Source organism: Dipodomys ordii, unplaced genomic scaffold (genome assembly GCF_000151885.1).
Source record: "Dipodomys ordii isolate 6190 unplaced genomic scaffold, Dord_2.0 Scaffold23, whole genome shotgun sequence".
Lineage (NCBI taxonomy): Eukaryota > Metazoa > Chordata > Mammalia > Rodentia > Heteromyidae > Dipodomys > Dipodomys ordii.
Genome location: NW_012267239.1, coordinates 5,636,732 through 5,652,201, shown reverse-complemented (window position 1 = coordinate 5,652,201; position 15,470 = coordinate 5,636,732). Strand labels below are relative to the sequence as shown.

The following is a 15,470-nucleotide window of genomic DNA, read 5'->3' as shown; positions in this document are numbered from 1 at the left end:
AGGGAGGAGACGGCACTGGAGCACACTCTCCCTGTCCATCTCCCCTGGCTCTTGCTCTCCAGCAGTCTGCCCTTAGTTCTTTTCATTTTCACTTTGTATTGTTATTACAAAGGAACAGAGGGGTTAGGATGACATAAGCTAGGTAGAGTGCGTTTTTTTGGACAGTGTCACCTGTTCCCTTGTTCTCGCCCGGATTTTCTCTCCCGACCCCGTCACAAGTTGTATAGTTCATTTCCACATCGTGTCAAACAGGTGTGGCCCAAGTTCTTTTCTTTTTTTTGGGGGGGGGGTCCAGTCATGGGGCCTGAACTCTGGGCCTGAGCACTGTCCCTCAGCTCTTCAGCTCAAGGCTAGCGCTCTACCACTTGAGCCACAGCGCCACTTCCAGCTTTTTTCTTTTGGCTTATGTGGTGCTGAGGAATCGAACCCAGGGCCTCAGGCATGCAAAGCAAGCATTCTACCACTGAGCCACCTTCCCAGCCCCCCCAGTTCTTTTCTTTTTCAGAGGCCAGCATAGCACCTGCCATATAGGTAGTAGGTGCTCCGGAAACGATTCTTGAATGAGCAGACATCATCATGCCAGGTCCATTTCCTGCCCTCTCTGGATGTGACCATTAGTTGTTTCACACACACACACACACAAAACACACAACTGACCCAAACGTGAATAATGCCTCAGGGAAGAAAGCAGGATGCATGCTGGGACTTCCCTGATGGAGACGAACCAGGCAGAGGTGGAGGGAAGTGTGTTTCCAACACAGGAGCAGCATGTGCTAAGGCCGGAGGCAGGAAGGATGACCTTTCTTCTCTGTGATACTGAACATTCATTGAGCATGTTCTAGCCTGGGGGAAAAAGTTAGCAAGACCTCCATCTCAACCAATAACCTGAGTGTGGTGGTGTATACCTGTAATCCCAGCTACACAGGAGGCCATGCATAGAATTACAGTCTGAGCCCAGCCCTGGACACAGAGGAGAAGCCCTGTCTGAGGGCTGGAAGATGGTGGCTCACGCCTGTAATCTAGCCACTCCAGGAGTCTGAGATCTAGCAGACCAAAGTTCAGAAGCCAGCCCAAGCAGAAAAGCCTGTGAGACTTCATCTCCAAGTGACCACGAAACAGCTGAAGGTGGAGGCGTGGTTCAAGTGGTAAAGCGCCAGCTAAGCAAGCCCATGGCCAGCACCACTGGTTCCAGCCACCTCAGATATAAGACAGAGTTGACGTCACACTTTCTGAGCTGGGAAAAGGCGGCACAGGGGGTTGGGTGACCTCCTCAGGGCTCCAGAGCCCTGTGCCCTGGCTGGCTGCACCGGGCCCCACCTTGCTGCAGGAAAGACAAGCAATGCAGCAGCTTCCTCGCCGTTTCTCGTCCCATGCTGGGATGGCACCTCCAGCTCCCAAGTGGCAGACCTGGCCTGCCTTCCCCCTCACCCGGGCTGTGTGCCTGGACCCGCACTGCCCTCTGCTGGCGGCATGGAAAATTGCTCCGTGAAAGTGCGGAGACCTGTACCTCTAAATCTGTGTCGCCGGGTGGCAGACCCAGGGAGAGCCATGAGGATGGCTGCTCTCATCCCTCAGGAGAGGTAAACAGGTCCACTGACTGGAAACCCAAAGCCACACGGGTCTCCTATAAACCCAAGCTGTCTGGCCAGCAGGGCCGTCTGCGCCCCTCCAGCAGCCCTCCGCTGTCTTTACCCCATTCTGCACCTTCCCAGCCTCGTGAGACTCCCTCACCAGAGCGAAGCCGCCCAGGCAATCACACCTGTCAGGAAGCCGCCCAGACGATCACACCTGTCAAGCTGATGCTGCAGCACATTCTGTTGCGAGTGATCGATGGCCACAACAAACCAAGAATTCTGGCCAAGCAAGGGGAAACGTGAAGAGGCGTGGGGAGACACGTATCAAAGGGAAAGCAGTGGGCTGGAAACTGCAGGCTTTACCTGCGGTCCAACATGAGCCCCGGGTCCTTGGAACTTTTGGGGGTGGCAGGCCTGCGGGGACTGTGGTCTCGCCCCACAGGTGCCACAGGATTGTGTAGAATGCAGCTCGAAGCTCAGGCTGTGGAAGGGAGCAGGGGCTTGTTCTCCACCTGGTTCCCGTGTGGCTTTGGACCTCCCCTGTGAAATGGAGATGACTGAAGGGCCTTTAAATGCTTGATCGGCAGTCCACAGTGCTGTCAGCCTGGATCTGCTGTGCTAAGGTCCCGGGGCAGGGAGGGGTAGAACAAGGAGGTAGGAAGTGACCATGGCGGGGGGGGGGCATGGGGCCTCCCTGGACAAGGCCAAGGTGGGGAAGGGAGAATGCTGGGGAACTTGTCAGCGGGTGTGACTCGTCGGGTGTACAGGAATGACAGAAGTTCCCAGACTCAGATCCAAGAGTCTGAACCGGCATTATTCAGTGCCAGTGGGCCGCGACAGCAAGGCAAGCAAGTTCCTCGAACACATTCTCCCAGCCCAGCCCTGATGGAGAAGTCTTGATTCTGAGAGGTTGGACGAATGCTAGGCAGGTGAGGGAGAGATACATATACATACATGAATTGCATGGTAGGCAGGCAGACAGGTAGATGATAACTGATAGATAGGTAGATAGATTCACCTTGTCTAAATATCCAAGTAATAATTCACGATGAAATGAGAACGTATCAACATGGCACTCAAATACGTGAACAGATTCACTCAGCATCAAACAAGAACTCAAGGCCCACGTGACAGACCAGCCTGCAGCGTGGTCCACATCCTCATCACAGAGCACCGGACGTCAAAGGCTAGGTCTCCACCTGTGCCACGCAGCGGGGACGGGGCCAGAGGAGGTGGGCACACAGCATTCTTGAGTGTGTGTGTGCCAAAGCTAACCCTTCCACAAATCTGTGTGCCCAGTTTATGGGAAGGAGCTACATAGCCCAGTCACAGTTGTGATCTGTGCTTCACACACACACACACACAGGAAAGCACCCACTGAGCATACATGGCGGGTTTGAGGCCCTGTGGTGACTTACCCCCCACCTCCCCCCCAGCCTGAACCTGAGCCACAGCGACGTCCTCACGGTGTACGACGGCGACGAGGTCACCCCACACATCCTGGGACAGAACCTGGGCAGCAGCGGCCCGCAGAGGCTCTACTCCTCCACGCCTGACCTCACCATCCACTTCCACTCCGACCCCGCCGGCCTCATCTTTGGGAAGGGCCAGGGCTTCATCATAAACTATGTGGGTAGGTGTTGGCTGGAGATTGGAAACCCCAGTTCCCTCCAGAAGCCACTGGAAGGTTCAGGAGGGCCCGTGGAGGCCTCCAATGCATGGGTTTAGTTCATGCCTGCAGGAGCTGGGCGCTTGGGTTTGATTCTAGGCTGTGACTCATGGCTGTGGGGTTGAGAGCGAGTCACTGAACTGCCCTGGGCCCCTGTTCAGTTATAAAGTAGGAATACTGGGGCTGGGAAGGTGGCTCGGTGGTAGAGTGCTCGCCTCACATGCATGAAGCACCACATGCACACAAAAAGCCAGAAGTGGCGCTGTGGCCCAAGTGGTAGAGTGCTAGCCTCGAGCACAGAGAGGCTCAGGGACAGAGCCCAAGCCCTGGGTTCAAGCCCCAGGACTGGCTCCGCAAGGTGGGTGCCAGGATTGAGTACATTGTGTGTGTGTGTGTGTGTGTGTGTGTGTGTGTGTGTGTGCGCGCGCGCGCACGCAAGCACGCGCATGCGCTAGTGCAGGGGTCCTGGGTTTGAACTCACGGCCTGGGTGCTGTCCCTGAGTTCTTTTGCTCAAGGCCAGCTCTCTACCCCTTGATCCACAAGCCACTTTCAGCTTTTGGGGGTTCATTGTGGTCATCCTCACCGACCTCGCCCCCCCACGCGGGAAGTGCATTGATGTCCCGTGTGCTGTGCACACGGTCCATGGGATTGGCCGGCCGAGCGGCCCTCCCGTCCCCAGCCCCTGCCCCTCCGCCGCTGCGGCCTCTACCCGGAGCCTGGCTGACATCCCAGCCCTGCACAGGCCCCGCAGCTGCGGGGAAGCCCGGCCCGGCTCGCTGCCAGGGCAGCGGCTCCCAGAGCCCAGCTTGGCCCGCACATGGTCTGCATTGTGCAGAACCTTCCAGACCAGCTTTGGTCTCCAAACAGCTCCACGCCCCACGCGCACGGGTGGACGCGGGGGGATTTCAGGGAGGGCCCGGGGTGACGGCAGCCCCACCGCCCGTGGGGGTGGAGAGGGCCCGGCCGCAGTCTCAGGCGCTGTCCCCCCTCTCCACAGAGGTGTCCCGGAACGACTCGTGCTCCGACCTGCCCGAGATCCAGAACGGCTGGAAGACCACGTCCCACGCTGAGCTGGTGCGTGGCGCGCGCGTCACCTACCAGTGCGACCCGGGCTACGACATCGTCGGCGGCGACACCCTGGCCTGCCAGTGGGACCTTAGCTGGAGCGGCGACCCCCCGTTCTGCGAGAAGAGTGAGCGCCGGCCATGGGGGGGGGCCGTCCTGGGTGGGACCCCTCCTCCCTCCTCCCTCCTCCCCCGCCCACCCATGATGGAGCCCGCAAACCTCATTCACAGCTCTCAGGGCACCTCAGGCTCTCAGGCCTTCAGGATCCTGGAAGATCATGGGACATGAGGGGAAGGGCGGCAGCCGCCTGGAAACTGTCTCGGCTCCGGGCACTTGAAAGCCCGCCTTTGAGTGCCAGGGGGAGACCACAAGGCCCTGGGTTCGAGCCCCAGGACCAGCACAGACAGTATTTTCTATGAAGCCATCCATTGACACAAACTGTTCACCCCTGCTTTTTTTTTTCTTTTTGCAAAACAGGTTTTGTCCGGTTGTTTCCTTTGGTTTTTGTTTCTTGGTGCTGAGGATTGACCCCCACGGCGACCTGGCACTGGCTGGGCAAGGCCTTGGCCGCTGAAGCTACCTCCCAGCCCAAATGCCAGGTTTTAACGCAGGGGCCCACACTCAACTCGGCTGACTTGGCTGGCACACTACCGCTTGAGCCACGCGTTCAGTTCCAGCATGTGGCTGGTTAATGAGAGAGAAGCGTCTTACAGACTTTGCTATCCCCGCTATCTTCAAACGCTGATTCTCAGATCTCAGCCTCCGGAGTAGCTAGGGCTACAGGCATAAGCCACACACGCGGACCTGATGTGTCTGTTTTTAATTTAGAGAGAGAGATGAATATCTTTGGGAATCACAAGTGCTTTTTGATTGGCTTGTTTCTCTTTTCTCTGTGTGGCTGTTTTCACGTGAGCAACAATGGGTGCTGTGCATGCTCAGCCTGCACAGGAGATGACCGTCGCCGCCCCTCATGGGTGGCAGTGAGGGGGGGAGGCTCTTCCCCAGCTGAGCCTTCCACACTGTTTCCTTCTCGCTGTTACAAACACTGGGGTGACTCACCCCCTAACACAGGCCTTTGGGAAAATCCCCCCCAAAAAAAGACTAAATGGAGGTCTCTTTTCTCCTGCTCTCTTCCAAATGGGTAAGTTAGGAAGCTTTCTAGATCATTCCGTGCTGATCTGACACCCTCGCGGTCTGGTTCTGTCTCCCCAGTCATGTACTGCACAGACCCCGGAGAGGTGGAGCACTCCACCCGCCTGATCTCCGACCCTGTGCTGTTGGTGGGCGCCACCATCCAGTACGCCTGCAATCCCGGCTTCGTGCTAGAGGGGAGCTCCCTGCTCACCTGCTACAGCCGCGAAACGGGGACCCCCATCTGGACGTCTCGGCTGCCCCGCTGTGTCTGTGAGTCCCTCATTCACTTGGGTTGAGCAGGGGTGTTCAGATCTGGTTTTGAGGGGGATCTTACCATCACCCCTTCTCCCCCATGGCTGACTCAGGCTGATCCTCTTATACTACAGTGTTGAAGGTAAATGCCTTCAGCATCATACTAAGTCCTCTACTTAATTTCTCTCTCCTCATCCCTACGGAGCCCTGGGAGCCTGGAGTTATTGGTGGGGGTGGGTGAGAAAGAGAGAAAACCTGAGCATGGTGGTACACATCTGTAATCCCAGCTCTCAGGACCACTGGGGCAGCAGCTAGAGAATTCTAAGCCAGCCTGCATGACACAAGGAAACTGTCTCAAAAGAACAAAAAAAAAAAAAAAGCAAAGAAAAAGAAAAGCTCCCCAAGAGAGCCAGCACGTGATCACCGCCACTCCTCGCACAAGCTGCTGAGCATGGAGGTCGGATCTGAACCCAGAGCTTTTGCTGTGTCTGAGGGGTGTTGATGGGCAGCCAGCACTCACACCCGCAGCCTAAAGCAAGCGTGGAGCCTGAAAAGGAAAGCAGGCACCGTGACACACACCTGAGGCCCCGGCTAGTGAAGACATTGAGGCCGGAGGAGCCCTTGATTCCAGGAGTTCAAAGCCAGCTCAGGCAACTTAGCGAGGCCCCATCTCGAAAGAGAGAGGAGCGAGAGGAATCCAGACACAGAGGCCCAGGTCCTGAGTCAAACCACATTCTCGCCGCCCTGACAGGAGGACTCAGGCACCGCAGACGGAGGCCGGCGGGGGCCAGGCCTGCCCAGCCTCTGCCAGAAGCCAGGTGAAGCCAAGGCTCCCCAAGAGGGAGACACCCTCAAGACTTAGGGTGAATCCTAAGTTGGGGAACCCCTGGGCACAGTGGGCCTTGTGTCTCACGCCTGTTAGCGTGGGGCTGGCCTCCAGGCCTTGAGATTCCATAGAGATCAAACCCTGCTTCATCCACTCCCGCCGCAGAGACCTGCGGATGAGAAGCTGGGGAGAACGCTGTTGCCAAGTCCCAATCGTGGAGATTGCATTTTTTTTTGCTCACAAGGGACCATCTTGAAAGACCCCTCCGGGCTGCACCAACTCCAAGAATTTCTGAGGTTTCTGAGCCACCTTTCCACAGGGCACTGTGCCCAGCATCTTAGCGACTGACGTCTGAATGCCAGTGGAGCCATGGGCAAGCGGGAGACATGGGGCTCCAGGAAGCCAGAGCACAACGGGGGGCGGGGGGCAGCAAGGCCACATCCTCATCACAGAGCACCGGATGTCAAAGGCTGGGTTTCCACCTGTGTCACGCAGCGGGGACGGGGCCAGAGGAGGTGGGCACACAGCATTCTTGAGTGTGTGTGTCAAAGCTAACCCTTCCACAAATCTGTGTGCCCAGTTTATGGGAAGGAGCTACATAGCCCAGTCACAGTTGTGATCTGTGCTTCACACACACACACACATACACACACACACACAGAGGAAAGCACCCACTGAGCATGCATGGCCACGGTGGGGAAGGGAGAATGCTGGCAGAGCTGGCACTCAGGTCCTACCCAGCAGCTACAGCCCACCCAGCCAGCACTTGTCCCCATTCTGACGGTGTATAAAAACGTGGGTTTCCTAGCGATGATTTGCTGAACAGGAATGGCAGGCACTTGCCCAGCCCCCTCCAGGATGCCAAGCCCTTCCCCGGCATCAGCACCCTTCACCCACACAGCTCTGCATGCGTGGTACCTGTATCCAGTGGTAAAGAAAGCCCAGAGAGGATGAGTGGCTTTCCTGAGGCCACACAGCAGTAAAAGGGAGAACTCAGGTTCTCACAGAAGCCTGATGAAACCCCAAAGCATCTTTCTCCTCATCCCCTCACAGCCCCGCCTGCAGGTAGAGCTTCTGCTTCACAGCGACCAGAACCTTCCACCCACCAGCCAGTGAGGCAGACAGGAAATCACATCGCTCCAGGCAGCTGCCAAAAACCACACACTTTGGCCCCCAGTCCATCCACCCCAGGCCATCTCAGGACAGACACGTCCTGTGCACAGACGGGAAGTCCGGGCCCTGCCTGTCGCCACCCCTCGCTGTGCTGGGCAGTCTTGAGCAAGCAGCTTGCTCACTCTGGGCCTCGGAGACGCCCGCAGTGCAAGGGAATAATCCCCTCTGACAAGTAGGGCGTGCCAGTCAGCCTTCCGGCTACCGCTACCCTAACCTGTGACTAGATGCTCAGGGCGTTCTCGGGGCTCCAGCCCACGCGTGGCTGTCCATGGCTTTGGGCCAGCGCATCATGGCAGTGGAGGTGCTGCAGAAAAGCCACTGGCCTGGTCACAAGCAGCAAAGGGAGGAAAGAAAGGATGGCTGCCCCCCTCCCCCCAGGTCCTTCTGAGGCCACGCCCCCACCGTCAGGCTGCGCCCCGCCCCTCTGATGGACCTCCTGAGGCCCCGCCCCTTAAAGGCTCCGCCGCCTGCTGGCACCTCCTTAAGGAACAACCTCAACACTTGGGCCCTTGAGAGAACATTCCAGATGCACACTCTAGCCCAGGGGGTTGGGAGCAACTCACTCATTGAATAAGTGCTCCCCCATGTTGGCTATTGAACCAGAAGTACACACACCCCTATTTGCTGGCTGACTTTTGCTCAAGTTGCCTAACACTGAATGGGAAAGCTCACTGCGTGGGGGGAAAGTACGTGGCAGCATTTCTCTGTAACTGTCCTGGGATTGGACTCGGAGCCCTCCACTCAGGGGCACGCATCCCACCCGAGCCACACCCCAGAGCTGTGAGCTTTAGTGATTTTTCAGATAGGGTCTTTTTTTTGTGTGTCCAGGGCTCTCACATAACTGGGACTATAGGCCCGCACCACCGTGCTCAGCCCCCTTTTTTAACTCTTATTCTCCATTTCTGTATACTGCAACACTGATTGCACAGACCAGGGTCTCTATGCAGAGGGACTTACCTCACCTTTAAATGAAATGAAGCTTACAGCAGTGAAGATGGCCGGCTCCAGTGGATCACAACCATAATCATAGCTACTCAAGAGACAGATCCAGAGGGCCAGGATTCAAAACCAGACACCAAGAGACTTTATCTCCAAACGAAGCAGCGTGGTCCTTTCCATCCAGGTCTGAGCACCTGTTGCTCACTTTCTATCACCAGGGCTGTGCTAGCACCCGCAGAGATGTGCAGTCTGCCCAGGAGTGAGCTGTGGTCAGGTTACATGGAGGCAGGGACCAAGCACGGTGCCTGCACACGGAAGGGCCTGGGAAATGCCGTCCTGTTGCTCCATCTCCTTAATTGATAGAACACAGGAACGGTTACCACTGCCCCCTGCTGGTTATTTCCCTATACTGCAGGTGCCACTGTGGATTTTGCCTCCCAGCAGGCACCATCGGGACCAAGAGCCTCCTCAGGCCCAGGGAGGAGGAGGGGAAGAGAGAGGGAGGGCTTCTCCTCTGTGACTCCCCCCCAGCTGTCTGCAGGGTGGCTGCAATCACCTGATGACTGTTATGTCCCCACTACACTGAGTTCTGGGGGAATCGAAAACATGTTTTACCAGGCACTGGTAGCTCATGCCTGGAATCCTAGCTACTCAGGAGGCTGAGATCTGAGGATCGTAGCTCAAAACCAGGGAAGTTGGTGAGACTCTAATCTCCAATGAACCACCAGAAAACCGGAAGTGGCGCTGTGGCTCAAGTGGTAGAGCACTTGCCTTGAGTTGAAGAGCTGAGGGACAGCGCCTAGGCCCAGAATTCAAACCCCATGACCAAGGGGGGAAAAAATAAAAGGCTGAGGTCTGGAGGGTTGAAGTTCAAGGCCAGCCTAAGCAGAAAAGTTCACTGGGCTCCTGTCTTGAGGCATGGTTCAATGGTATAGAGTGCCAGCCATGAGCAAGCGAACTAAGCAAGCGTAAAGCCCCGAGTTCAAATTCAAGCACTGGCAGAGAGAGTCGGGGGAGAAGGAAAGAAGAAAGAAGGGACAAGTCAAAAGATTTATTAAAATAATAAACAGCAGGATAGTTGTCCTAGGAATATGGCAGCATTGACAGCAGTCATAAAAACAGCATTTATTGCCGGGCACTGGTGGCTCACACCTGTAATCCTAACTACTCAGGAGGCTGAGATCTAAAGATCACAATTCAAAGCCAGCCTGGGCAAGAAAGCCCGTGAAACTCTTTTATCTCCAGTAAATCACCAGAAAACTGAAGTGGCGCTGTGGCTCAAGTGGTAGAGCACTGGCCTTGAGCTGAAGAGCTGAGGGACAGCGCCCAAACCCAGAGTTCAAGCCCCACAACCGACCAAAAAAAAAAACCCCAGCATTTATTGAGTGTTCACTGTATGCTGCTTTCCTTCGGTGCATGAACCACTTGATCTTCACAGTGGCTCAGAAAATGCCCATTTTACAGATGGGAAAACTGAGGCTTGGGGAGGCTACCTGGGGCTCACAGATGCAACCTGGGTCCCTGGGCCCTTGCCCCCTGTTACCCTGCTTTGATTGAATTAACCCCGTGTTGTTCCAGAAGTATTTATGGAATGCCTGCTGTGCATCTGGGAGTCCGGGGCATGGGGATGCACTCACCTGGGCGGAGGGTCAGCAGTTTCTGCTGGAATCGTTCAGAAGAATTAGAACATGACCAAGTGCTGAGCCTGTGATTGACACCTGCTTACAAAACACCTTGGGAGCAGGGCTTTAGGATGCATGCCTGTAATCCCAGGAGTAGGAAAGGAGGATCACAAGTTCAAGGCCTGCCTGGACCCCGGTTAGGTGTGGGCCTCCCACATCCTGTCTCGTGGGCAGGGGTTACAGCTGTTTAGACACCACTGTGACACAGGGGCTGGTGCATAATAGTTGCTCGATGAGTATTTGTGGGCTGAATAAACATGCAATTGTATACTCTGAAAGATGCTAGCTTTTAAACTGGCTGAGATGGAAGATGCTCACGGCCTGAGCGTTTCCATTCTGGGAGGGAGGGGGAAGCAATGGCACCTGAGGAGGATGAGGACGAAGTTCCCAGCACATTGGATACACTCCTGGCAGATCTAGGTATGGAGGGTGTGTGTGTGTGTGTGTGTGTGTGTGTGTGTGTGTGTGTGTGTGTGTGTGTGTGTGTGTGTGTGTGTGTGTGTGTGTATTTCCCAGGACCAAGGATTGAACTTAGGGCCTCACACTTGATCAGCTTGCTTGTTCAGCTTGGTGCTCTACCACTCAAGCCATGCTTCCAGCTCTACTTTTTGCTAGTTAACTGGAAACGAAGACTTCCTGACTTTTCTGTCCTGCCAATCTCAGCCTCCCTGAGGTGCTAGAATTACAGGTGTGAGCCACAGCACCTGTCTTTGAGGAGATTGTTGCTACGACCTTGCGGTATGGCCCCCCATTTTCTGTGCGCCAGGACTTGGGGATGCTCACAGCACTGAGAGCAAGGAACAGGTCTCACTCGGCCACAGGTCAGAGGCGGCATGGCCAGGAGCAGCTCTGCACTGCCCACCACGCTCCTGAGACGTGGCAAGCCCAGAGGGAGGAGCCACAGGCCCTCCAGAGGAAGCGCGGTCAGCATGAGGCTGGGAGGGGCGGGAGGCAGTGGAGGCGGCCGCCCGGGCAGCCGAACCTGGACTGCAGCACCAAGGCCTCTGCACACAGGGGTCCCCACCGACGCAGCAGGAGCATGCAGTGACTCTGGGAGGCGGGCGTCCCCTGTGGTCACCACAGCGCCCCCACAATCTCCTGAACCTGCCTAGGATCCCATGTGGAGCTGGAAGTCACCCGAAACACTGGTGGGAGCGCAGGATGGGAAGCCATACTGCCCCGCCTCAAACCAGAAGGACCAGCAGGTCAAGCAATGTGCAGCACACAGTTGTGGGTGGAGAGCCCCAAAAAGCTGAAATTGGGGTAAGCGAGTGGATAAAAAACAATGTGTTTGGTGCACACAGTGGAATACCAGGCAGCCCCAAAAAAGGAAGGGAATGCTAACACGTTTCACCCTCGCTGGAGCTTGCGTACATTCTGCTTGGCGATGTTCGCCAGCCACTGAAGGACAGAGGTGTCTGAATCCATGGAAGCGGACAGGGGATGGAGAAGAAGGAATAGAGTTGTGCAGTGATTGTGGAGGTCCTGATTTTCCAGCTGGGAAGAGACCTGAGTGCACCTGCTCAGCCGTGCGCATGTGGAGCGATATGCTTCCATCGGCCAGGAGGCTAGTTTACATTTGGAGGGTTTTGTCTCAAGATAGAAGGGTTTTTTGTTTGTTTGTTGTTTCTTTTGTTGTTGTTATGGGGATTGAACTCAGGGCCTGGGTGCTGTCCCTGAGCTGTTTTGCTAAAGGCTATTACTCTAATACCAGCCACAGCTCCACTTCCAGTTTTCTGGAGATCTATTGGGGAGAAGAATCTCATGGACTTTCCTTCCCCAGGCTAGCTTTGAACCGCCAGCCTCAGCTCTCAGACTCATGAGTGGCTAAGATGACAGGCGTGAGCCACCGCCACTGGTGCCCTGCTGAAAGGTTTTTTTAACCTGTTAGCATGTGCAGTCTGGGACCAGGTGGGTGTGATCAGGAGACTGGCCGCTAGATGGCAGTGTGGGCTCCCAGGTGCGACCCAGCCCGGGGCTGCCCTCTATCCCAACAGGGCCTCCAGGAAAGAAAATGCTGGAAGGAAAGGCTGATGGCAGCTGGCACCTAGGAGGGCTTCCAGGAGGAGGGGGATGGGAGAGGGAGAGGAGGACGAGGAGGAGGAAGTATTGGGTATTGAAGACAATACCTGGATGAGTAATGCAAACTGAGATGTAAGCTGAGAAGTGAGATTTCTATTTCTTGATTTCACACCGTTAACTGAGCCCCCTGGGGCCCACAGTGCTCCGGATTCCTATGAATTCCTGTTAGTATTCCCAAATGGACGATCTAAGAGGCTGTCACGCTTGCTAGCCGATAAGCAGGGAAACCTAGATCTGCAAAGACGCCCCAGCCCTCATTCCACCTTCCAAATGGTGGGCGTGAGTCCGGGCGGGAGGAGGGCATGCAGTTGGGGGGGGAGCTGGACCCCGTGACCCCCCCCCAGCTCACCAGGCTGCCTGTGGCTTGCGTTACAGCGGAGGAGTCGCTGGCGTGCGACAACCCGGGGCTGCCCGAGAACGGGTACCAGATCCTGTACAAGCGGCTGTACCTGCCGGGCGAGTTCCTCACCTTCATGTGCTACGAGGGCTTCGAGCTCACGGGCGAGGTGACCATCCGCTGCATCCTGGGGCAGCCGTCCCACTGGAACGGACCCCTGCCCGTCTGCAAAGGTAAAGAGCCCCGCGGGGGACCCCGAGGGGCCTCCCTGGACCCGCTGGCTCCCGGAAGGTGGCCACCATGCTGCTGGAGACCGGAGCCCGTGTTCCGTGGCCTAATGTGCTTAGAGCTCACTGTCCTTGCAGGCAGGCGAGGGTCTGTGCAGGGTTGACAGCCCAGATCTCTTCCTCTCCACTGCCCCCCCCCCGTCGCGGTGGGGCAGCCTCACAAGGCCCAGCTGTCCTTGTTGGTGCATTTCAGGCTCAGCTTCCTTGGGAACTTTGAGGCCTGGGCAGGGGGAACCCACAGCCATCATCTTCAATTGCCCGGGGTCAATGACAACAATCTAACATGCAGCGCAAACTCTCATCTGTAGATTTGGAGTGAAAATGAAATGAAGCTGTCCACAGTGGCTCACACTGGTAATCCCAGCTATTTGGGAGCCTGAGATCAAGGGGATTGCAGTTCGAGGTCAGCCCAGGGCAGAAAGTTTTCTTGACCCCCTCCTCCATCTCAATCAGTAAGCCAAAATAGCATAAATCCAAGCCCTCGGGCCCAAGCCAACTCAGTTTGTTTTTTTTTAATCATCATCTATCTCAAAAATGAACAGGGCAAAACAGGCTTAGCGGTGGTGGGGCGGAGCTCAGCAGAAGAGCACAGCTGTGTGGTAGGGACAAGGCTCAGAGACGGTGGGCATGGTTCTGTGGGGGTGTGGCTTTGTGGGGAGTGGCCAATGGGTGTGGTTTCATAGGTGTGGCTCCAGTGGTGGGTGTGGTTCTGTGTGGGGCGTGGTTCCGTGGTATAATACCTGCCCAGCAGGCCTGGCTTCAAACCCCAATACCTCAAAACTTGTGAAATTAGTTTTATGTAAATGTGGATTCAAAGCAGGAAAAGTCTCCCCTTGAGCTGGGTTTTGGCCGAGAGTCTTGAGCCTGCCCAGTGGTCAGTGCTCAGACCTGCATGAAGCCACAGAAGGCCATAACCACAAGGTTAGCAGACAAGAGGCCAGAGGCCCATCTCTGGCTTGTAGAGGCAGTGGGAGGTCAGGGGTCGCTGCACCTCTGGAGGTCAGTTTGACCCCTGGACAGAGGCTCTGACAACTGTCTAATGGCATGGGCGGGGTGGGTGCTGGGTGCCAGTGACCCTTGGCCAATACCTGGCAGATGGTCAGTGCTCAGGACCCATTGGTCTTGCAGCTTTGTTGCCTCTGCGTGGGGGCTTAGGAAGTCAGACTGTCCTGAAAACAGTTACCTGGGATAAGTGACACCTGCCCAAAGCTGGTCACCATGCCTCATGCCTGTAATCCCAGCTACTGAGGAGGCTTGAAATCTGCAGAACCACAGTTCAAAGCCAGCCTAGGCAACAAAATGCCAGGCTGTGGGCATGTTCAAACGATAGAGCACCATCTTGAGATTCTGAGTTCAGGCTTCAATGCCAGCACCTGCACACACATACACACACACACACACACACACACACACACACACACACACAGCCTCAATGTTGCAGAGCAAGGCAGCAGACATTTTCAGTGTGGCTTTGTGCAAATGGTGAACCCTCTTCACACTGACCAGTACTTCTGTTTCTCTTTCAGTGAATCAAGATAGCTTTGAACATGCTTTAGAAGGTGAGTCCCATTCCATAATATTTTTAAAGCAATACATTGAATTAGCAAAAATAAACAACACCAAGGGTTTCAATATCTTTATCCAGATGGTGAAAATCATCATAAATTAAACTGCAAGGAAACATAGTGGCCAGGTTTGCAGGCTGGAGCCCTACAGAGAATGGATGTTCTGTGGGGGTTTTTTTTGGGGGAGGGGAGTTGTTTTTGTTTGTTTGTCTTGTTTTGGTCGTGGGGCCTGAATTCGGCCTGGGCGCTGTCCCTCAGGTCTTCAGCTCAAGGCTAGCGCTCTACCACTTAAGCCACAGCACCACTTCCAGCTTATTCTGCTTATGTGGTGCTGACGAATCGAACCCAAGGCCTCAGGCATGCAAGGCAAGCACTCTACCACTGAGCCACCTTCCCAGCCCCAAGAATGGACCTTCTGAAGGTCCATAGTGTGGAGAGAGGAGGAGCTGGGAGCTCTGTTCAGCCACAGGGGAGCTATTCTTGGAAACTAAACCCAGGGCCAGGCCAGGTGTGGTGGCTCATGCCTGTAATTCCAGCTACTCAGGAAGCAGAGGTTGGGAGGATCAAGGTACTGGGCCTGCCTGGGCAAAAATTAACATGACCTCATCTCAACCACTCATCTGTGATGTGCTCATCTGTAATCCCGTTACATGGGTGCTGTAGATAGGAAGATTGTGGTCCAACGTTGGCCCTGGGCAAACATGCAAGACCCTACCTGAAATATAACTGAAGCAAAGAGGGCTGGGGGTGTGGCTCTGGGGGTAGAGCACCTGCCCAGCCAGCGAAAGCCCTGAGTTCAAACCCTGTACTCTCAACTAAAGGCAGAACTTCGCGCCACCTCCCCCTTTCTGCTGAGAGAAATGCCAACCCTGGGCTTACAATGC

General features: G+C 55.6%; 1 protein-coding gene across 1 annotated transcript in view; it reads left to right on the top strand.

Moving 5' to 3' along the window:
* The window catches only part of Sez6l (seizure related 6 homolog (mouse)-like), a 34,943-nt gene that overhangs the window by 16,208 nt on the left and 3,265 nt on the right, over nucleotides 1-15,470 (top strand). Inside the window, exons 10-14 of the mRNA XM_013014278.1 lie at nucleotides 3,011-3,207; nucleotides 4,242-4,436; nucleotides 5,522-5,713; nucleotides 12,773-12,967; nucleotides 14,548-14,580. Of these exons, the coding sequence (XP_012869732.1) occupies nucleotides 3,011-3,207; nucleotides 4,242-4,436; nucleotides 5,522-5,713; nucleotides 12,773-12,967; nucleotides 14,548-14,580 (812 nt within the window). The remainder of the gene's footprint in view (nucleotides 1-3,010; nucleotides 3,208-4,241; nucleotides 4,437-5,521; nucleotides 5,714-12,772; nucleotides 12,968-14,547; nucleotides 14,581-15,470) is intronic.